Source organism: Peromyscus leucopus, chromosome 22, assembly GCF_004664715.2.
Source record: "Peromyscus leucopus breed LL Stock chromosome 22, UCI_PerLeu_2.1, whole genome shotgun sequence".
In the NCBI taxonomy this organism is placed as follows: domain Eukaryota; kingdom Metazoa; phylum Chordata; class Mammalia; order Rodentia; family Cricetidae; genus Peromyscus; species Peromyscus leucopus.
In genome coordinates this window covers 17,819,359-17,843,520 of record NC_051081.1, presented here as the reverse complement: position 1 = coordinate 17,843,520, position 24,162 = coordinate 17,819,359, and the positions used below count along the sequence as shown (strand labels likewise).

Genomic DNA, 24,162 nt, shown 5'->3' with positions numbered 1-24,162 from the left:
CTGGCTGAGCACTTTGGCCAAAAGGCCAGACTATGCTCAAAGTCATCATTTCACTGGACATTTCCCAAGGGTTAGAAACCGTGATGGCGTCTTACAGGTTAACTGCGGCTCAGACAATAGACCTGAAAATCTTCAGTGGTGTCAACCCAACAGCCACAGATCGTGAAAGCTAACACCTCAGAAAGAAATGTTCCAGCCAGAAATGCTGCTGAGGAGCCTTTAGAAGTCTACCACAGAAGGAAGGGCCTCAGAAGTGGACACCCAGTTCTCCAAAATTCTCCTGAGGACTAGGCCCAGCAGTCAGCAGTGTGTACACTTCCCTCCTCCTCCTCTGAACCACGAGGGCATCACCCACTGTGTCAAGAGCTGACCCACCCTCTGGGGCAGACCCGAAACTTGTGGGCCACAATAAGCACATAACAACTAAGTTTCACAATCTTTGCTCTGGTTTGCTATGGAATTACATATTTAAAAGGCAGTTAGAACAAGAAAACCCTTGATAACCGTATCTTATCTTAAATAACAGAGAAAGAAATGGGAGAAGCACGACCTCAAACACAGCTCAGTTAACTGCTTATCTTAGACCCTTTCCATAGGACATGTTGCAAGCAGATAAGCAAACACGGCCAGAATTCCTAAATTAAAAGAGCACACTGACAAACCGAGACAGGGCTACATCCCAGTACCCTCCCACCAGCTACTGACAAAGTTGCAACTATTTAAGAGGGGAAGGAAGCAAGGCTGAAGTGAGTTGGTCCATAAGTTAAGAGCACTTATTGCTCTTTCTTGCAGAGGACCCAGGTTTGGTTCCCAGCACCCCCATGGTGGTGCTCAACCATCTGTGACTCCAGTTCTGGGGGTCTGGTGCCCTCTTCTGACTGCTGAGGGTACCAGGACATGGTACACACACATACAGGCAACACACACACACACAAGTCCAAAAATTTTAAATTAAAAAAGATGGTAAACACTAAATGTGTGTGGATGCCAGTTCCTTACAAAGGGTTCATTTATGAAAAGGTTTCCTTTTTTTTTTTCTTGTAAACAGTCTCACTGTGGAGTCTGGGCTGGCCTGGAACTCACTCTGTAGACCAGGCTGGCAACTGAACTCAGAAACCCACCTGCCTTGTCTCCCAAGTGCTGGGAATAAAGGGGTGCACCACCACACCAGGCCATAATCTTCCTGAGAGCAAGACAGGAAGTTCCTAGCAGGAGTCCATCTCCAAAGACCACAGCTGAATCACATCAAATGGAAAGGCTTCCCCGCTGTCCCAGAATTATTAGACCAATAGGAATTAAATCACTCAGATTCAGAGCAACAATTGGGTAAATTGTAATTTTTTTATTGGAAAACAAATATACAACTTGGAATGGATTTGAGGCAAATTGTGCCATAAGCAGATTTTCTTTAAGTGGCTAAACAAAGTTTAAAAAGCAAGTAACAATAAAAGAAAATGTTTCTGGTACAATACCAGCAGTACAAAAACAGAGTGTACGAGTCCCTGGATAAAACGCCCCTTTTGCAGTAGTGCAACTTGAATACCCATTGTTGACTGTCTGTCCAGTCCATGCTTCCACGACATGCTGACAGTTCCCAAACGGCTTTAGAAGGCGTAACCCAGATGTTCCCTCACTTGACCAACGCCAGCTAAGTTCAGATATGCACAAGGGCTTGGATATATCCAGAGTAAGCCACATGCAACATGTTACTTGTTTTCTAAAAGAAGGTTTAAGGACAACGACAGAAGATAAGGGAAGAAAACATGGAGGAATGAAGTCCTAATTACTATACATGCATATTTTCTTGACAGTAGGGGAACCTTTTACAGATAAGTTACAAACAAAGAAAGGCAAATAAACAATTTTGTACAAGAAATTTAACACATTCTGTACAATGTCTTCACTTTGCTGTCATCATTTGTACAAACTCTGGAAAAATAAGAAACACAAGAGTTATGAGTCAATGGCAAAAGGACAAAAGCAATCCTAACTCTAAACTGCAGTTTCTGTTCCCTCTCTGGAATTACGCAGTAACAGGAAAGCCAGTTTATGGCCCAAGCTGGAACTTCTGAAATCACTGTATTTGGGATCCTTAAGCACGAGCCAGTTAATGCTGGGGCTGTGGATGTGGCTCACTGGTGCAATGCGTGCTTAGATGGGCAGGCCCAGAGCTCATCACCAGCAACAGGACGAGAAAGCAATCTTGGCTGAGTTTAGACTTGAATTTGGTATCTGCTGGGTTAGCAGTCAATATTGTACCTTCAGTGTGGCAACTATTTAACTTCTATACGGTTAAATTTACAACTGTTATGTCAGGAAAAATACAAGTGAGAAAGTAAAAGGCAAAGATTAACTCCCTAGAATCCTTTCCACGTCTAAAGCCATGCTCGCTGCAATAGGCATCCTCAAGTTCTGAGTAGTCTACGACACTTTTGAATTCAAACAGTCTCAGACAAGAGTCAGAAAGCAAGCCAGAACCCAGACAGATACAAGTCTATTTCACCCACCACCTTCTATAGAAACTGTTCAGTTCCACTCAAATGTTAATACCTTATTAAAATGTCCATTTTCTAGGTGCAGGTGTAGAATTGACATTCAAAATTCTTAGCTGTGATATAGTCTTGTTGGCAGACATTTTAAATGGCCTAAGTTTAGTGAGAGTTATTTTAGCACCCTCATTGGGGGGGGGGGGGAGATTCCAGCTAGGAAGCAGCCTCTCAATTTAAGTTAATCAAGAGTGTGCAACTGTGACTCACCTTCATAGTTTACCTGACCGTCCCCATCGATATCTGCTTCCCTGATCATTTCATCCACCTCCTCATCTGTCAGCTTCTCCCCAAGGTTTGTCATCACATGGCGAAGCTCTGCTGCACTAATATACCCATTACCATCCTACAAAAAGGAGGAAGGTATGTCTGAGGAATATCTGAACTGCACTATTAACCAACAATTTCATGTCAGAAGATCACATCAAGTGGGGGCGGTGGTGGCAGATCTTTGTGAGTTCGAGGCCAGTCTGGTCTACAAAGTGAGTTCCAGGACAGCCAGGACTCCACAGAGAAATTCTGCTGGGGGTGCGGGAAGAATCCGCACTGGATTTATAAATGTCATTAAGTGGGATACCCATATATTCCAAAGGCAAGAAGAGCCATGACTTGGAGACCCAAGCTCACACTGACTTCTTAAGAGCATTCACCTGACCCTTCTGTTGGTTTAAACCATGGGAAAAGCCCTCTCCAAAGACTACAGGTAAGTCCCATTAGCTCCATTTCAGTCTCTGCACATTCAGCCCTTGAACTCTACCTTATCAAACACGCGGAATGCTTCTCTAATTTCCTCTTCGCTGTCTGTATCTTTCATTTTTCTTGCCATCATTGTCAGAAATTCAGGGAAGTCAATTGTGCCATTACCTGAAACAGTTTGTACACACGTCAAGTGCAATGCAAACCCCTCCAGAGCACGCTGGTCAGCCCCCCGCTGCACTCACCATCTGCATCTACTTCGTTGATCATGTCCTGGAGCTCTGCTTCTGTGGGGTTCTGCCCCAGAGACCTCATCACAGTCCCCAGCTCCTTTGTGGTTATAGTCCCATCGCCATCCTTGTCAAATAGTGAGAAGGCTTCTTTGAATTCTGTCAGGAAGACCGGAAATCCAAACATGCGCGTTAACAATAATAACCAGTCCATAAGATGTACTAACTCATCTGGTGGTGGCGCACACCTTTTATCCCAGCACTCGGGAGGTGGAGGCAAAAGGATCTCTGTGAGTTTGAGGCCAGCCTGGTCTACAGAGTGAGTTCCAGGGCAGTCAGGGCTACACAGAGAAACCCTGTCTCAAAAACCCAAAAATGATGTACTAACTCTTCAAGAAGGCAAAGATGTACAGTATTTCAAATGGAGCTTCAATTCCTAGTAAGCCAGGTGGAAAAACCTTGTGATAATCTGTCAAAATCTCTGGCCAACCAAATCACTATGTGTTCATATTGAGCTACCCGAGAGTTTTCAAATCTTAGAAAATCCAATCTACAGCTCTTTAGCAGTCCCTTCAAAAGTTAAAGGCATGTCTACAATCAACAAAATGTTGAAGAACGGTATCCATACAGCGTCTGTCTGCTGCTCTTTCACTCTGTGCTGTCCAGTTCACTATCTCTAGACCCCACCTGTGTCTCCAGACTTGTCCACTGACATCCAAGAATGTTCATGAATGCAAAACTTCAAAGTTTATAATTAGGTTAGTTGGAGAGTACCACTACTCACATACATCCCTCTGTATCAACCCACTACTGATACTACTTATAGCACAAATTCACCAGCTGAAAATTTTCGCTTAACTGACTCATCCAAATAAGAGGTCAAAGTTCACAACTCTCTTGGCTTCCAGAAGAACATTTTGATTTTCTTCCTGCTTTTCATTAACAAGACTCTGGTTTTTGACTGTTTTTCTGGTCAAATGTTACCAGCTCTATCCTTCCACTCTCTAATCATTTCATCTATGCCCACTCACAGCAAATACCTTCGTCTACTCACCTTTCTGATTGCCCAATACAATAGCTTCCCCTTGGCTGACTTCAAGCAAGATATGTAACAAATAAATTCTATAATGTCCAGCAACTCCAAGGAAGTCATTTTAAGTCGTCCCCTCTGAAGCCTATAAATAAGTTGTATTAAATGCTACTAATTCTTTTTTCCACTTCTGCAAACAATATTTTGGCTCAAAGCTCCCCCTCATCTTTTGCTTGTACTATTAAAACTGCCTCCTAATTCAGTTCTTTTGTGAAAACTACCCACAATTACCAGATACTAGTACCTTTCTTCAGCATTAAACAATTGTTTAGCTGTTCATTTAGATTAGGCATTACTGACTCATCTGTAGTTACTCACTAGTCTCTCCATGTATACACAGTTCTAGTCCACTTAAATATTACTTATTTCCTGAGGAACTCATCTATTATCAATCAAAAGCTTAATTAGGAATTGACTGCAATAATTGAATAATTGTACACAGCACTAACCTAGATCAACCTAATTACTAAACAAATCAAGGTGTTCCCCCTCTACAGACAGGATTTGATGAGAACTGTCTAATTCACTAATTTATATACTTTTTAAAGTTCTGAGTGCCTCTGTACAAACAAGATGTACCTAGAAACAATCAGTGTAGGCACATAGTCTATCACCTACTAAATTATTAAAAGGTTAAAATATTCAGAATGAAGTATTTATTTATATTTTCTACCATCACACACCTGGCTATGATCATTAAGTACATAAACCCCCAATGTTTAAGATGCAACTAAGCTAAATTGTAGAAAATGGCTAAATTTACAAATTCTAGATCTCAAAGGTTTACAACATCCATAGGCCAGGCCACAGTGGTATACATCTGTAACCCCAGCACTGGGGAAGCTGGGGCAGGAGGATCATGAACTAGAGCCTGGGTCTTATCTCAAAAAAAAAAAAAAAAAAGAGATTATTCATGCTATACCCACTATTTATATACACAAAAAAGGAAATAATGACATTATTTAAGGGCCAAACTTATATTCATATACTAAAGGCTCTCCACCATCTCTTGTTTTGTTTTTTCTAGACAGGGTTTCTCTGTACAGCCCTGGTTGTCCTAAAAGTAGCTCTGTAGACCAGGTAGACATCACTACAGATCATCTGCCTCTGCCTCCCGAGTGTTGTGATTAAAGGCATGTGCTTTTGTTGTTAATATTTGAAGGTTTTTTTAAAAAAATTTTCTGTGCATTTGTGTTTTGTCTGCATCCATGTCTGTGTGAGGGCGTTGGATCCCCTGGAACTGGAGTTACTGACAGTTGCGAGCTGCCATGTGGGTGCTGGGAATTGAACCCGGGTCCACTAAGCCATCTCTCCAGCCCCAAGACTATTTTTATGCTAAAGACTCAGAGCTATGAACAATTCCTTTAAGACCTCTATCTCAAAATATATATTTTGTATCCACCTGCCTTTATATTTATAGTTCACTTGCTCTTCAAAACCAGCACAATCTGTATACACACAGAAACATTTTATTCTAAGCCTTAATTCCCATTAATTATCAAAATACAAATCCAGGAGCTAAAATTTAAGTATGCAGTAAAAACACTGAATCGCATAGCTATCTTCTATGGCAGATCTTTGTCATTATGTTCACTACTACTATAAAGTGAATAAGAATGTTGTTTTTAATCACATTTGGACTTTGAAAGTTTAAGACTGAGGTAGATTTCATTTTTTTAAAAAGTACCTTTTCCTATAAGTCTTTCAAATGTCAAACAATAAAGTGCAGAGTCGTAACAAAATTAACTGGTTACTGATGTCATACTAGAATGGGTATTCTTTAATTAAGCAATTAAATTTTAGTAATTGTTTCAACCTGAACAAGTAGGGTTTTTTATTTACTGTTAGAATGTCTAAACAAATCTGCAGTAGTGATGATTACAGTATAAGGATAAAAAGAGTTTCTACTGTTCACACAATGTTGCACTGTATGTCCCCAGCTGGTCAACCTTTCTTTCTGGAAGGACAAGAACCTTTAGACTCCAGAATGTTACTGTCTACCAGTCATCTATCAGCTATGAGAAAAAGAAATATTGTGCCTCTAAAGCAGACCTTGAACTTTAGGAGGAAGGGCCTTGGCGACATTCGTACCACTGGGATCTATGCAGTATTCTGTATTCTTTTGGTGTTACACAACTCTGAGATAAAATTTACCCTTTCAAAAAACATTTATTTAGTACTTAGCATATATATGCCACCAAGCTCAGCTAGAACTTACCTTTGAAAAATAATTTTCTGGTAATTACAGGAATTTTTTTTAATAAAAATGCCACAAGTCATTGAAGACTATATCCTACTACACTGACCAGATTTAAAAAAAAAAAGCTTTTTAAAAAAACTATGTATTTAGAAGGACCAAATATGGTAGAAACCTTGAATGGATACGTTTTCTCTCCTGAAATGTCTGTTGGAGGGACCAATACATCTAGCCAGAAATTTTGAGAAACAAAGGGCAGATACATGAGACAGTCAAGAGTTTCAGACAGCAAGCATTAGCCCAAGCTAGTCCCCCAAAGAGGGAAAAACACACGAAAAGAGCCGAGAGAAAGAAATCTTGGTAATTCATGGTGTAACGAGGTTGGAGTTGTTCAGCTTACGTACAGCTGTGACTATTCCATAGCATAACAAATAAAGTGCCACACCTCAACAGAAGTCAAAGAAAGCTCTGCCTCACTGCCTCAACATACACAACAGGTGTACTTCACCAACCTGCAAGAGCAAGCCCTAGATTTACATGTATATTAAGCAGTTAAACCCCTATTTAAACTTGGTCTTTAATTCAGTAGCTTTTCACTTCACATAGTCATCAAATACTGGGTGATGGCTATTTGAGAACTAGTCATTTCTAACAGTGTCCAGGTTTCTGGATTACAGAAACAGGTGATACAGTTGAGCTTTAAAATGCTCAAGCAGTAGAGTAAGCTAGAGCACTCAGGAGGGGAAGGTGGAGGGTCATAAATTCCAAACCAGCTCGTCCTTCAGAGGATGCTCAAGAGCAACCTGAGCGATACAGTTGAACTGTCTCAAAAATGCAAGTGCCAGGGAGAGAACCAGTGTTCAAGCACCTGACTGGCATGCAAAAGGCTCTCTCTGGGTTCAACCCCCAGCACCAGGGAGGAAAACCAAACTACCACCGGGTTACTGGGAAAACGGAAACAGTGAAATTAGATACAAGTCTAACGAGACCGAGCACGGTGGTGATGCCTGTAACCCCTAATTCAGGAGGCAGGACTCAATGAGTTCCAGTCCAGCCAGTACTTCCTAACAGGACCTTGTTTTCGGAACCACACCATTTCAGAATTAGCAGCAGAATAAACCCAAAAGCCTGGCAGTTAAACAGCACTGCATAAAGACAGTGGGTTTTATGCAAGAACTTCTCTCTTACAAAGGGTCCATCGCAATCGACGTCACAGCTGTTACTACAGCGGTATTTGTGAGAGCTAAGAGTTATAAAAGCTGAAAAGAAACCAGCACACCAGTGACAATTGTTAACTTTTCTTTAGGGAAATGGTTATTCACCAATCGATTATACAGACTGAGTATTGCTTCTCTGAAGTGCTTGGGATCAGAAATGTTTCATGTGTTATATTATCTTTACACACACCCAAAGTCCACCTTTATACAGTATTTTTGTTGTCCAAGCATTCTGACCACGACCCATCTGCGTATGAAGTAGAATGCACAATCCTTTATTAATGGTGTCATGCTAGCACTCAAATTTTAGGTTTTAGAGAACACCAGTCTTGTAGGGATTAGGGATTGCTTAATCTGTCCGTAGTTCTAAATGTAAACCACCAACTAATTAAAGTAGGGTAAATTCCATGTCCTTTTTCTGACTCTGTTTCAATTTAATTGAGTTACTCTGTGTGTGTGTGTGTGTGTACACTACTTGTCCCCTTTTGTTATGGTAACTATTTGAAGTTGCATACCTTTTGGACAGTAAACAACAACAAAAACCCACAAAAAATAAAAATAAAACCTGTATATCTAGTCTCATTCTCCCTCTACACACACACACACACACACACACTTACATTCACACTTGTCAAAGCCGGTTCAATTACTGTATTTATACTACATTCAATTTGATACCATTAATGACATACATCAAAGTCAATTATTTTATCTAAGGATATTGAGTTTTGTTATTAAATTTATTTAGTAAGCCCCAATGGCTATAATCCAGCAGGGTATTTCTTACCTGCAATCTGCTCTTCAGTCAGTTGGTCAGCCTACAAAGAGATCAGAAGGTGGGTTAATGACTTACAAGTATGCAGATGAGCAGTTACAGCTCACTACGATCCCTAGACACAATGGGTAGGCAGAATGTGTACACTTTCAGCAAGGTTAACTCCATGATTATGCCAAATACCTCAGAATGAACTGAAACTTTAAAAACCTAAAATATATACACAATTAAAACATATCTAGAAATATTAGGACATTTAGGGTTCTTATTTTAAGCAGCAAAATCCTATAAAACCAGTTTCCTTTTTCAGTTAGACTACCACCACGTGTCTTTTTGGAGACAGGGTTTCTTTGCTTTTCCTTGGCTGTCCCTGAAACTAGCTCTGTAGACCAGGCTGGCCTCGAACTTAGAGATCTACTTGCCTCTGCCTCCTGAGTACTGGGCTTAAAGACGTGCACCACCCTCTGGCACAGACTAGCCAAATTTAAACTAACCTCCCATGGCAGCTTTTAAATATCAAATTACTAAAAATTGCCATTCAATGATTTAAGAATCTCAAATTGAAAAACCACTACCATAAATGGCTAAACATAATATCCTGGCACCAAAGTTATTTCCCCAACCTAACAGAGGACAGGGGGTGAGAAGTACCACTCACTTTACTACCCACCTGACTGGCAGGCAAATGCAAAGAAACCCAGGATTCTAAACAAAATACACAGGTTTCTTGTTGTTATAGCCTCCACCTGTAAAAATATTCCAGTGCTCATGCATATTTACATCTAACACCTGTTATGTGGTCTGCCAAACTGCTAATTTAAAAAATCCCACCAAGAAGCCAGACGATGGTGGTGCATGACTTTAATCTCAATGCTTAAGAGTTCCAGGCCAGCCTGACCTACAGTGAGACCTTGTCTGGAAAAAAAAACAAAAACAAAATCAAGAATCCCTACCAGCATGGGGTTAAATGTACCATGATTACTCCATTATCTCGCTGAGGGAAGAAAAACAGCCTGGTCCCTCATGTTTTAAGTGAACATATCCCTGGGGAAGGGTTGAACCTTTATATGGAATGGCCTCACATATTTCTCTAGGGCACAGCATAAGAATTTGAAAGGGAATCCAATAATTTTCCTCAACCATTTTGATTGGATTCATGGCAGCATGGTCATTAGCCGAAGGCCAGTCCAGGCTACTCAGCAAGACCTTAATTTAAAAAGCAACATTCAATTTAACCACACAACAATATAAACTGAATTAATTTATTTCTCTTAAAAAAAAATGTAGGTTCATCAATACAGTGTTTGCCAAGCATGTTAGGTCCTGGGTGCAGTAAGAAAAAAAGGGGGGAGGGGTGTTAAGGAGCTAGTTGACTTAAAAATGAAATGCCATCAATTATGCTCAAGTGTACAAGAGCCTATGATTTAATATATATATATATATATACATATATATTCCTCCCCCGCTCTAAGTACAATCCTTCAGCACCCTGGTTCTGTAAGCTGTGGACATATTACTCAACCTCTCAGGGATTTCATCTACAACACCAATCATGTAGTTAATGATTAGCTATCAATGTATACCAGCTAACCAAACAACTCACAATTGCCATACAAAACGTAAAAGCATGGCTAGACAAAGCCTTTTTCAGCTAAACTCACCACGTTCCACACTAACTTTAAGCAAATTTACTGCACAAACTGAAACCCAAAGGCACCAGCAGCACCCTAGAAACAAAATGAGGCACGTGAAATCAACTGAAATGATTTTAAGCCTAAAAATGTTAAGCTTAAATGTGTAGCAGGCATTGTAGTATGTGGAAATCAGAAGGAATGCATGCATGAATTAGTGCAGGAAAGCAGCCAGGTACTCCACCGATTTTATTTGCAATTCGATGGGTGAAAGATGGGGGAGGGCTTATGTGCATACATAAAAAATAAGGTCTTAGGGAGACAAGACACTAACAATAAATCAATCTTCTAATAGTCTTAAGTTGGCTTAAAAAGTCAAAATTTAAGGTCCCCAAACTGTCAGCTCCCTGTCTCCTGGCAAAAATAATCTTAGGACACAGCATAAAAACCAACTTCAAAGAATGAACCAGGCACACAGAAAGTAAGTTTCTCTCTCAGATAACTTGAAAACGATCAACTTTGCTTTCAAGGTTTCAAGAAAAATTTTCTTTCTTGAGTTCAAAGTTTTAAAATAAACTTTACCAATAAGTTCTAGAATAAAAACTCCTAAAAATCAAGAGCTCAAGCTTCCTGGCACTCAATTTTTCCAACTACTCTTCCAGCTATGGAGTGTCATTTTCTTAGAACCAAAATTAATTCTTTTGGGAAAATACAAGCTCATTAACATGTGTTTATCTCAATAAGGTGAAGACTAATTCACCAGAGAGATGACTAGTTCTTAACTCTTAATTCCGCAACTATTGATGTAATCCCTCCTGTTGTTCTTGTCATTCCAGAGATTTCCAATACACTTTCAGGTTCCACCCCAACCTACTGAACTAGATCCTGCCTTCTGGGTTACCAATGTAGACCTTTATCAAGAAACCAATCTGCATCACAAAGTCACCTGCACTGAATGCATTATGTACATTTAATCATTTTCTAAATAGCACTCAAAAAGGCTGAGAAGTTGTTAAAAAAAAATCTAGAGTACTTATCTGAATAAATTTATGATTCTGTGGGCTTTAAAGTGAACACAAATGCTACATCTTCATCTATCTGTTCATTTCTCCAAATGCTACTTAGATACACATTAAAGGCTTCATTATTATTTTCTCCAATTATAGAAATTATTTATTTTACCTGCATCAAAGGCTAAGTTATTTATGTAAGAACAAAGAGGGTCTTTATTCTGACAGATGGTACTTTACTATAAAGCATCTTGAACCAAAAGAGAAACCTGTAGAACAAACTTCATACAAATCACGACCTTTACTGAAAGCCTAAATTCTAGTTGAAGCTATACAATTCTATTATAATGGTGCCAAAGCCAACTCTTCTATTTTCGGAGCCTGCTCAAGATCTTTCAGTTTAGGGAACAACTTAAACACACTCAACATTTCCCACCTCTTCATATCTTTTATCACCCTGACCTCAATAAAACATATTCCTTCCAATAAAAAATATTCCAATAAAACTACACTGACTACATGTAGCTCAAGAGCTTTATAATAATTATCTGATAATTTTCCCTTTATCAGAGTCCGCAGAATCTAAGTCTAATAAATTATGAAGTAACCAGAACAGCTGCCATTTAACAAAAACCCTTAATGTATCAATGATGCATTTAACTATAAAAACTTACTGGGGAAAAGGACCACTGCAAGATATAAATCACAATTTTCCAGGAAAATTTTAAATTCTATCTTGGTAACTAAAAAAAGAACAATTACGAGTGTCAATTACATGCCTATAATTTAGGTCCTATTTCGCCTTACAAGAACAAATTCTGCCAGCATATTAAAATTCAGAAGTTATTATACCAAAACACCAAGAATTCACCAAACTTGAATGAATGCTAGCTCTCTCCAAGGTGAACTCTCCCCACACCCAAACAGGCTGGAGGTTTCAGTTGGCAAGGATCCCCCAACTAGAGTGTAAGATGTCACCTTGCCTCCTGGACACACCCATTGCTGTAACCACTTGGCAGAGGGAGTCAAGTATTGCAAATTGTCGCCCTCATGAATTATTTTTTTTTTTTTAACAGGAAACAGGAGGATCCCCTTTTTTAAAAAAAAAAAAAATCCTCTCTAAAATCTCCTGCTCTCCGGTGTACCCTTCTACTGTACAGTCCTTGACAGCCATTATTGCCTAAAAGAACTAAGATTAGATGGCAGCTTCCACACCAAAACACAAAGTCGATTTCAAGGAACGCCGCGTGTGGTCGAGGTGAACAGGAGTGCACCTGAGCACTCAAGAATTTAGCGACCCGCCCCTTAATTGCTACTTGGAACACTTTCACCAGCTCGCTTTCGCTGTGGGCGGAAAACGCCGCCGCGGAGCCCCCCACTGAAGTGGGCTGCTTTCGCTTTAACGCGCGGTGTTATTTGGAGAGAAAGCGCCCGACTTCAAGCAAAAAAAAAAAAAAAAAAGCTTGCTTTCTTCGACGATTTAAAAAAAAAAAAAAATTTCAACATCCAGTCTGGTGCTGGAAGACAGCACCAGATGGGGTAGAACAAGCAGCGCGGGGGGGGGGGGGGTGGGGGGAGCTGCGGGGGCCCCCCTCCCCCGCCCATCCCCGCAGACCTCCGCAGTCCCGCAGGTGCCAGGGCAGCAGCTGGGGCGCGAGCCGAGCCCAGCAGAGCCGGGCCGGGCCGGGCCGGGCCGGGCGGTGGCTCCCCGGCTCCGCGCGCCCGCCCCACCCCCAGCCGCGGCTTCCCCGCCCGGGCTCGACCCACACAGCGCGCCCCCGGGGCCCGGCCGGCTCCCCTCGCCTCGCCTCGCCTCGTGCGGGGACGCGGGCTAACGGCGCCCGCTCGCCCCGGGGCCCCGCGCTCCCTTCCTCCCTCCCTGCCCCCCACTACCACCACCACCCACCCCCAGCGCATGGCGGCCGGGCGGACAAAGGCGCTTCCTGGCGCCCGCGCTCCGCCGCGGCGGCCGTTGGCGGTTTGAATCCGGCCCCCGGGGCTGACCTTTCCAGCAGCTTGCAGCTCCGGCGCCGCGCGCGCGCTCGCTCGCTCGCTCTCCCCGACGGACCCACACCGCCCCGCACCCCCGCACCCCGATCCTTCCTTTCCCCTCCCCACCCCACCCCGCCCCGGCCAAGCCCCGCAGCGGGTCCCCCCGACTCAGAGGAAACCCGGGGGGAGAACCCGAGCGGGGGGACACCTGCGACATAACCGCCGCGGGGGCCTCCTGGCCTCTTTGGCGCCATCCTTCTGGCTAAGTGGGCTCCTGGCGGGTGTCCGGGAGGGGAGGCCCCCCTCTCCTGGTCCATGCGCCGCGGCATCTCTGCCCCACCGGCAGCTCGGCTCCGCACTCACCATGCTGCAAGGGCTACCGGTTTCCGAGACGCGACCACACAACCACTCGGCTCGCTCGCTGCGCTCGGACTAATTCTCCTCCCCGGCCCCCAGCTCCTCATAAACACCTCCCTCCGCCAGATCCCTCCGCCTCACGCCAGATAACGGAACACGGCGAACGAGTCCCGGCCACCACCACCCCCTCCCCGCCCCCCCCCGCCCCGGCTCTCCGGGAGACCCCCTTGCTCCGCAGGCACTGGGCAGACCCAGGCAGGAGGTAAAGGGGAGCAGGGGGGCGGATGACGTAAGTGGGTCTCCTTCCCAGGCAAGCCGTTAGGAGGCCGGTGGAATCGCGCCCGGGAGGCGCTACTTTGCGGCGCGGAGGAGCACCGCGGCGGCGGCGGGCGCGGCGGCGGTCGTTGAGCCGGCTTCTGATTGGCTGGTTTGTACCTGCAATGCGTCACTTGCTCTCGCAGTCGGAACGCGGTGCGGCGGCTGCCGTTTGCTGCTCCGGCCGCGCTGTCCTGGCAACTGCGCCAGGAGGCAGCGTGGCTTTTCTTTGCGCTTGGCTGGAGGACCTTCCTCCTTCACCCGGTCCTCCCTGCCATGGGCACACAGACACATCTTGCCGCCCCTATGGAGGTGTCGTTGAAAACAAGCTAAGCCGATAAAAAATAAATAAATGGAGCTGAAGGACCCCCCACTAATCATCACCCACCCGGCGCCCAGCTCCTCAGTATTGCTGCGTCTTGGAAGCCGTTCATTTTCTGTTTTACGGTGCAGAGCCCATGCAGCTCAGCTAACAGACTAATCAGAAAGGGGCTTCCGTTTACGCTTCCCCTTTGCTTTCCTTGCCCAGCAGTAATTTATCAGAAAGCCGCTCAGACTCACAGTATCTGAGAGCTTGTGGGGCGGGTCTCCCCCAGTAGCCCCTTTGAAATCAGAAGCCCAAAGCAGACAGCCCAAAAAGGATGCCGGAAGTTGAAGAGGAAATAAGGGTCTAATACTCAAAATACAGTGCCCAGAGAAGATTGATTGGCGCAACCACGGCCCAGAAAGAATTCCGAAGATGGCGAAGCCAGAAAGAACTCCCCAGTTAAAAAAAAAAAAAAAAAAAAAAAAAAAAAAAAAAAAAAAAAGCCCACACAACCACGCAGACCCTCGCAATCTAGAATTTAAAAACGATATTTTTTAAAAGGCAAGCCAAGATGAAACCTCACCTACTGAAAAGAAGCCTGCCTTCACGATCGTTTCCTATTTGGCAAGAACATTTTCGATGCTAACAGCTTTCAGCGTTCACTTGGAGAGCTTCAGCTGAATTTTACCTCCTTTACCCAAATTAAACATATTTTTAAATGAAGGCAGAGCTGGGCCTTCTTTCGATCATGCAAACCAGACCTTAAGTGGCCTTCTAATGAGCTTTTGACAAACCTGAGACTCTTTCAAATGAACGCCCACTCAATGAGAACAAACACACCACCACCTCAGATTTCTATTTCTGTTGTCCTGGACAATGATCCTGGGAGGAAAGAGAGCTAACCAGCCTTATCCTAAATGAAAAAAAAAAATCATTACGTGATAATATTACTTTAAAATGGGCACCTCTACTTAAGAATCTGAGGCCACCATTCCAGTACACTGCATTCTGATAACTTCCAAGTTTTTCCAAGGTATACCTCAGAAATTTGTCCTCCTCAGATCTTCAGATAGAAGACCTACTAATGATTTTTTTTCCCTTTCAGCTGACTCACTAAAAATATTCTCTCTTTACACAGCACCCCATTAGCATGCAGTGATTTTACATATGAAATTTTTAGCGGTGGGAAATTGAATGACAAAATGAATAATCACCTCCTCTAGGGAAGGGATTTTTAAGAGGGTTGGTGCATAATGTATAATAAGTCTAATATACAGAAGTGTGCTTAGAGAGTGTGGGGGTGCCCAGATGCTTGTTAGCAAGAATATGGGAATGATTTTTTGAAAAAAAGAATGAAGGAGCCGGTGGCGGTGGTGGTGGTTCACACCTTTAATCCCAGCACTCAGGAGGCAGAGGCAGGTGGATCTCTGTGAGTTTGAGGCCAGCCTGATCTACAGAGTGAGTTCCAGGATAGCCAGGGCTACACAGAGAGACCCTGTCTCAAAAATAAATAAAGGATACAGGAACGTCCTTCCAGGTTTCTTAGGTTGGATTTTGGTAAAAGCTCTCTTGCATAACCTTCCTTGCCGACCTCTCAAGAAGAGAAAGAAAATAAAAGTCAAGGGTTACATTTAAAGCCATTGTGGTTTATGTGTATTTGAGACTGTTCCAAGTCAATTTATTTATAGAGCACTTGTCTTCCGAAACATGACATAGAGCACTGCCTAGCTCCGGCAGTAGCCAGCTGAGAAGCAAAGTCAGCGATGACCACCCTGTCGGAGCCTTGGCCGTATCTTTTTTCTGTCCGGTTCCCATGGTGAGATCTTAGAGTTCTCTACCTTTGCCCATCTTGGGAAAAACGAGAATGGACTTCCTCCTTCCACCGCCTCTTCCTCATTTGCAGAATTGAGATACCACAAGCCTTATCTTTGGACAGCTTCCTCCCCAGGGCCTCTCTCTTCTAGCCGCTTTTGCTGGTGAACAGGAGCAGAGGGGTCATGATGACATTCTTGAATATAGGACTTCTCAACAAACTGAAAAAATTAAGTCCTAAATTTTCCAGGGCATTGTGTGTCTAGACTGTGCACTCGGTACGTAACCTCGAAGGAACTGGGAAGCCAGGACAGAAATCATTTTCTTCTGTAGTTCAGAGAGTAGGAGCCTGGTTGAAAAAGTTAAGCCGTTTTTTCCTTTTGTGAGGCAAAACAGAGTTGATGTGTTTGTTAGCTTTCCATCACTGTGACAAAATACTTCTCAAAAGGACGAAAGAGCTACAGCTCCTGCCTCTGAGGCTTCCTGGTCACTTGGCTCTGTCATTTGGGGCCTCTAGTGCGGGGAGAATATCCTAGAAGCAGCAGGAGACAGAGCAAAGCTACTTTTGGCAGCCAAGAAGCAAAGAGAACTTGCTTTTCTGATCAAGCCTCTCCTCCAAACCCATTAATCCATGAAGCCATGAATGAATGAATCTATTTGTGAGGTCAGAGCCCTCGTGGTCCCATCACCGCTGAAAGGTCCCAACTCCGGCCAGTGTTGCCTGGATACCAAGCCTTCCACACATGAGTTGTTACAGAATATCTATGATCCAATCCAGGGCTAGAGAGATGGCTCAGCATGTAAGAGCTTTAGCTGCTCTTTCAGAGGACTAGAGCAGTTCCCAGCACCCACACTGGGCAGCTCACAGCTGCCTGCAACTCCAACTCCAAAGAATCCAATGCCCTCTTCTGGCCTCTGCAAGCCCAGACACTCATATTCATGAAAGAGTAAACACACACACACACACCCTAAATGCTAACAGACAGGAATCCAGCCAGATCATGTTTTGCCTACTGCATTCTCGGTTCAATGAGGTCTGAAGAATATAGGGAAGGAACGAAATCATCGCATCATCATCCCAAATCACTCATGCTCGTACACATAAGAAAAGGCAAGGGCCTTCAATGTTGATGTTGACATACTGCTACTCTTTTATTTGCTCATCAAAAAAGTTTTGAAATATTAGTTTGGGATTCTTAGAACCGACAGGTTTCTGAAGTTGTTGAATATTCAGTGCTAAAACCAGACCCTTCCAGGAAAATCGGGGTGTTTGATCATCCTGAAAAACCTTGACCACTCACTCAGTAAATACCAATAGGCTGTGTTAGACACTCTAAATGCATTGTGATGGAAGTGAGCATGGGAAGCCATGGAGAATATACTAATGGGCAAGGGAGACACTTTCTAGACACTTAGTATCTTTGCACTTTCTGTTGAGGCAACAGATGACAAGGAACAAAAATTCATCTCCTGGTTCTGGAGGCTGGGAGTCCAAGAACATGGTTCCAGCACTCAGTACCTACTTGGTCTAAGTACCTTCTTGCTCCGTCATAGCATGGTGGAGGGCTTCACCGTGCGACACAGACCAAGCATGCTAGTTTGTGTCTGTCTTCTTACACAGCCGCTGAAGGGCACCCTGATCTGATCTAATACTGATGGCTTCCCAACGGCACACCTCCAATTACCAGTGACATGAATTTGGGATTTAAATTTCACATGTGAGTTCTTAGCGGGCACATCCGTATCATAACACACCGGAATCAGAGTGGAAGCGGAAGAGGAGGAAAGGGGTGCTTTAGGCCACGTAATACAAAGATGAAGGATCAGGGAGACGTGATCATTGCCCCGTCTGTCATCATGTCATCTCCAGAGAGCTAATGCGCATCCCTAGGAGAGTAGACTGAGGAAGGAGCCTACCGCCTGGCCGTCTGAGCAGGGAGTTCTCCAGTCCCGGAGAAATGGAGCAGCCTCGAAGGTGTGTATGGTGGGATATGATCCGGGTAGGAAAGTACCCCTCAGTCCTGTGGGGAGGGGTGTCTAGAGGGCGAACAGATTGGGACGTTCAAAATGGAGGCCCTGTCTAGAAATACTGAAAATGCTGCTGGCATCTGCTTGGAGGCGGGGGTGGGGGTGGGGGAGTGGGGGGGATGGGGGTGGGGGGTGGGAAGGTGGGAGAATGGGGAGTGGAGGGGGAGGCGGAAGGGGGAGCCGCTGCGCCTCACCCTGTCACTCACTCACAAGTGTCTGTGTGTGTTGAGCCCACTCCCACGAGTCTTTGCTGATTTGCTTCCTGTTTCCTTTCTACTGGACATTGGCTCGTACTTGGCCCAAGGCCTACATCCCCCACCCCCACCATGTCTTCCTAACTCCAAGAGAAATGATCGTTTTCTCAAAATCTGTTAAATGGATATGAATGAGAGATAAAGAAGGGCTCTTAAGAGGGTGGAGGGGGGATGGGGACAGAGGAAGGGAGGGGAAAAGAGAAGGTAATGAAATTCTTGTGGGAACTACTGGGAGGAAGGAGGGGACCAGCAAGAAGGGGCAGGAGAAATGGAGAAGGAACAGTGGAGGACCAGGAATAAGATAAAAGTTTGTGAATAAAGATGCCGAAATGAAATCTGTCACTTTGGGCTGGTGAGAGGACTCAGTGGGTAAGAACACTTGCTTCGCCAGCACAGGGACCTGAGTTTGACTCCCTGGCACCCTCGTAAAAGCCAGGCATGGCCATGATGCCTGTGACCCCAGCATTAGGGAGTAGAGTCAAGCGGATCCTGGGTGCTTAACTGAAATGTGAGCTTCAAGTTCAGAGAGACCCTGCCCCAAGGGAATAAGGCGGGTGACAGAGAGAGACCCTGCCCCAAGGGAATAAGGTAGGTGACAGAGAGAGACCCTGCTCCAAGGGAATAAGGCGGGTGACAGAGCAGGACATCCAACATCCTCCTCTGGTTTCCAGGTGTATGTATATATACAGGGGCACACACACACATACACACACACACACACATACACACACATGCGCACACATACACACTCATACACACACATACACACATCACACACACACACACACACACAAACAAAAAAAAACCATCACTTTGTATGCTAACCTACAAATTAGTTTCAAACAAAACAAGTTTGGTAGACATGGTTGTTTGCACTTTTTTTTTTTTTTTTTTTTTTAGACAGACCCTCACTACATAGCTCTTCTGTCCTGGAACTCACTATGTAGACCATGCTGGCCTCAAACTCACAGATATCCACCTGCTTCTGCCTCCCAAGTCCTGGAAGTGCTGGGATCAAAGGTGTGCATCACCACACCCCACCTTCCCCAGGGTTTTCTTTTGTCATTGTGTGATCTTGTTTATGTTATTTTTAAATTGAGTTTCTAATTGTTTTTGCCTCTCGTCTTATTTAGAAAATATATTAGCACCATGAAATTAAGAATTAAAGCAGCTAACCACCAGATAATTAAGCTGAAACAGAGTGTGTTTTTATTCTCAGAATGTTTGTACAGACGAGAGTTGATCCTGTTGCGTCATTGGTAGCATGAAAGACTGCGTGGAGATGTCTCTGCAAGTGGACCTCAAATTACTTACCTCATTTTCTTTATAGTGGCTTGGTTTCTGACTACTGTAAGACTGACAGGTGAAACGAGGGGCGTCCGTCCTCAAGACTCGAAGGTTGGCATTATTGGAGACTGTTCCCTTTTCCTCCTCATCTTTCCCCGTTCTCATTGGTTATCCAGCCCATCTTTCCAGGCTCCCCTTGTGGAACTTAGGGGAGATGGCTGTCTGCTCGGAAGGGCTTTAAATGATCTAACTAAACTGCCGTACACAGAGGAAAGATGTGCTTTGACTCCAGGGTTTATTCCACGGTCACTGGACCCCATTGCTTTTGGAATTGTGGTGAAGCAACATGTCATGGCCCTGAGAGTTCATGGCCAAGGACATCTGTTCACTTCATGCTGGCCAGGACGCGGAGACACAGAGAGGAAGGGGCTGGGTCCCAATGTCCCCTCTGAATTGTTTTTGCATTTTCTATTTATGATATTGCTATTTCTGCCTTCATGCATGCTAGGCAGACATGTTACCAACTGAGCCACACCCCCAACCCCAACAGTGATATTTCTGAAATATTTCTGAAATATTCTAGGTTTGTCTGTTCATTTCCTTACAGCATTGTTAAGTTTGTTCCTCTATTTCTTGTGTTTCTGATAACCTAGAATATAGTTCTAAACACTTGACAAGATTCAAGTTGAAGGCTCTAGGAAAAAATATTTCACAGGTACTATTTGTATATTCCACATTGTGCACTCTAAAGAGCATGTGAGAGCGTTGTGTATTCCACATTGTGTACTCTAAAGAGCATGTGAGAGCGTTGTTCTACAGCATTGATAGTAAATTTGATCATTTAAGATGGCAGACCTCATCATGGGATCTACTTTCCACTTTTAACTAATAAGCGGTTTGTGGGGTAACACTCTGTCCCTCTATAGAGATCTGGTATTCTTATAACTCCTTAGCCCTTCTTTTTTTTTGTGAACATTAGTACAGTTTTGGTTCTCTCTCTCTCTCTCTCTCTCTCTCTCTCTCTCTCTCTCTCTCTCTCTCTCTCTCTCTGTGTGTGTGTGTGTGTCTGTCTTAGTTTTATTTGTTTGTTTGTTTGTTTGTTAATGTGTATAAGTGATCTGTCTTGTCTTCACACACATCGGAAAAGAGAATCAGATCCCATTACAGATGGTTGTGAGCCACCCTATGGGTGCTGGGACTTAAACTCCAGACCTTGAGAAGAGCAGCCTGTGCTCTTAACCACTGAGCCATCTCTCCAGCCCCAGTGTCTTAGTTTTTGATACTCAAGTCATACCAGATTTGGTGAGTGTGAGCAGTTCGGATCAACTCCTATGTCCTTTTGCTGTGGCTCTATCAATTTTGGAGTTCTGTTTGGCTTTCTGGTACAAAATGTCCCAAGTGTAACTTGTATTTTCTCTGACAACTCCTAGAAGAAGCCGCCTTACTCAAGGATCCACAGGGACTTTAAATGCATCCCCCACACACATACACATTGCTCACTTTAAACACATTAAAAGCCATTATTATGTGTTTATTTTCAGCCTGTTCACAAATGCTTGGCTGGCTATCTGTTGGTCCTCACAACTTCTTCTTAACACAGCCTTTATCCTGGTGCCTTGTTCTCTAGGCGAGCTCTGAGTAGCCCTGAGCATTTCAGGTTCTTCCCCATGCTGTCTCCTGTGAGAGAACCTGAACCGGCCTGGAAACTCCAAAGCCCATGGGAGCTGGGGGGGGCTTAGAGGGGCAGGCGACGGATGGGGAGCACGGGCCCTCCGCGGGCAGGAGCATCAGAACTGCCTTTGCAGAGGCCCCTCCCCCACACCCCACTCTTAGCACACACTCACTGTCATTGCTACTTAATGCTCTTCCTACAGGACAGAGGGGACAGGGAGAGGGAGGGGGGAGAGGGGACAGGGAGAGGGAGGGGACAGGGAGAGGGAGGGGACAGGGGAGAGGGCAGGGATTCTGTTTTACATTGAAGTTCAAGAAATCTTTTTTTTTTTTTTTTTAAATAGAAGTGGAAGTTCCTATTCTAAATGTAAATGTAAAAGTCTACAAATATGAAGCTAGACTATAAGATGTTTAATTTAGGAACTCAGAGCATAAAAATGTGGTGTGTGTGTGTGTGTGTGTGTGTGTGTGTGTGTGTGTGTGTGTGTGTTGTGTGAGTGTTGGTAGTCTAAAAACTTTGAAGGGCAAGGTTTAAATTCAGGGTTTTTGGTTTATGTTTGTTTTGTTTTGTTTTGTTTTGTTTTGTTTTGTTTTGTTTTGTTTTGTTTTGTTTTGTTTTGTTTTGGTGTGGGGTGGCCAAAAAGATGGCCCAGCAGCTAAGAGCACTTGCTGCCCTTGCAGAGGACCCAGGTTTGGTTCCTAGCATTCACAAGGCAGCTCACAACTGTCTATAAGTCCAGAACCTGGAGATCCAACATCTTCTTCTGGCCTCTATGGGCACTACATGCACGTAGTAAGTACACTTACGTGCAGGTACGATACTCACAGACATAAAATTTAAAAAAAAAAAAAAATGGCTTTTAGAATAGAATGGAATTTTGAAACAGAGAATGAAGAGAAATAATCTCTTGTCAGATAGAAAGCAAAGTTATGTTTGAAAAAGTAGTTTTACTGCTAAGAGTCAAACTGAAATCCTAAGATCATGCAAAATTTGCAGATCCCACTAAAATAAGCTAAGATATTATGTCATATTTATATACGTATTAATAATCTATCAGTGAATAAAAAAGCTGAGTAATTTTACATATGCCATATGCTAAATGTAGGAGCAGACACCTACAAGATTATCAAGACAGGAAGATAACCAGAACCTTCCGTCCAGACAGAGGTTAAGGCAGGCTTTATTAAAGATAATGAATGAAAGCGGGGAAAGTAGCATACACCTAAATTCCTAGCAGAGGCAGGAGAAGCAAGACTTCAAGGCTAGCCCAGGCTATGTTTGAGTCCAGCCAGGGCACCTGTCTCCAAAAGTAAAAGAATGAAGCTTAAGAATCCAATTTCCAAATGAGCGGTCAATAGAGAGATTCCTTGAGTTGTTATTTTCTTGAATAAAGCATGACTTCCCGAGTCGGGTTAAGTATCCGGTCTATTGGTATTGGAAGGTTGTTCTGTTCTTCTGGTATCCATGTAACGGATCCAGTGTAATGCCTGGCTGTAGATGTGATCAGAAGTAAGGTTATCCGAAACATCTTGGAAGGAAGAGAATTACTTTCCACGGGAGAGAGAAATGATAAACTTGAATTCCTTAGGGGGTGGTTAAGAAGAGAGGGGGAGTCTGGAGTTTGAAGAGAAGACTTAGATGTATGTCAGATAGTCTCGGGGCCTCCCTCACCCTCTGTGTCAAGGGGACCAGCCCGCTTAAGACATTAGCCTGACTTGATGCCTTGTACTAGTCTAGGCTGACTCATTGCTGAGACACAACACATTCAAGAGTACATACTTTAACTATGTGTATTTACTACAGGATTATTGAAGCAGCTTAAAACCCCTATGACAATAAAGTTCAAAGACCGGGCTGTGGCCCAATTTAATTTGGACACCCAGGCCTTTGGTTGGATGCTGCTTTAAAGTTCTATGGACCAGCTGGGGTTGGGGGGCGGGTAGGGTGGCACAAGCTGGCAATCCCAGCTCCCCAGGAGGCTGAGAGAGGATAATAACCTGAAGATTGAAGCCAGCCTGGTCTATATGGACAGTTCTAGGTTATCAGGGCTGTATAAGGAGATCCTTTGGAGGAAGGGAAAAAAAAAAAACTAATTCAAAAATTAAAAACGAATTTTTAAATGTGAAAGTTGTTACCTCATAGGCTGGACACAATACTGTCATTAGCAACAGGGACTCACTTCTTCTGAAACTGACATTCAGTGACAACCCTCAGCCAGGAGAACTTTTTGCCTTTGACTCTGGAGTCCACGATGCAGTAAAATAGCAACACAAAAGGAACTTGCCTAGAGAGATAGGATCTCTTCAGACGTTAACTTTTCTAGCCCTTCAGACAACAGCTTTAATATATTAAAGTATACTGACTGGCCTTGAGGGACTGGAAGAAACAGCCTGCCTAGGACCTTCCTAGCCCCCGCACTCTGAAGACCCCACCCAGGCACCAATTCCCTTTGTAATATTTGCATTTGTGCATTGCAGCACTCGGGGAAGTACTAGGACTTCTCTCCTGCAGGCTGCCTCCCTCAAGGGTCTGCTCTAGGTAATTTTCTAAATTGCAAACGGCAAAGTCCTGCCCCCAGCCTCCACCTCAGAGGGCAGCATATTGGTAGTTCAGCGGTATGCAATGAGCTAATGCCCTGTCAGCCTGTTACTATGCGACAAAGGCGGAGGTCAATTATGACTCCCCGCAGTGACCCACAGCATCTCTCTAGCCTTTCCCCGCAGTCTGTTTTGAAGAGCAGACACTT

At 43.9% G+C, this 24,162-nt stretch overlaps 1 protein-coding gene across 1 annotated transcript; it reads right to left on the bottom strand.

Annotated features, from left to right (window-relative positions):
- Nucleotides 1-1,322: 1,322 nt before the first annotated feature.
- On the bottom strand, nucleotides 1,323-13,765 carry Calm2 (calmodulin 2). The gene is made up of 6 exons (XM_037197968.1): nucleotides 13,747-13,765; nucleotides 8,764-8,793; nucleotides 3,488-3,631; nucleotides 3,304-3,410; nucleotides 2,757-2,892; nucleotides 1,323-1,929 (listed from the first exon to the last, which is right to left on the bottom strand). Exons 1-6 carry the CDS (start codon nucleotides 13,748-13,750, stop codon nucleotides 1,901-1,903), a joined length of 450 nt encoding a protein of 149 aa, XP_037053863.1. The 5' UTR covers nucleotides 13,751-13,765; the 3' UTR covers nucleotides 1,323-1,900.
- Between the last annotated feature and the right edge of the window lie 10,397 nt (nucleotides 13,766-24,162).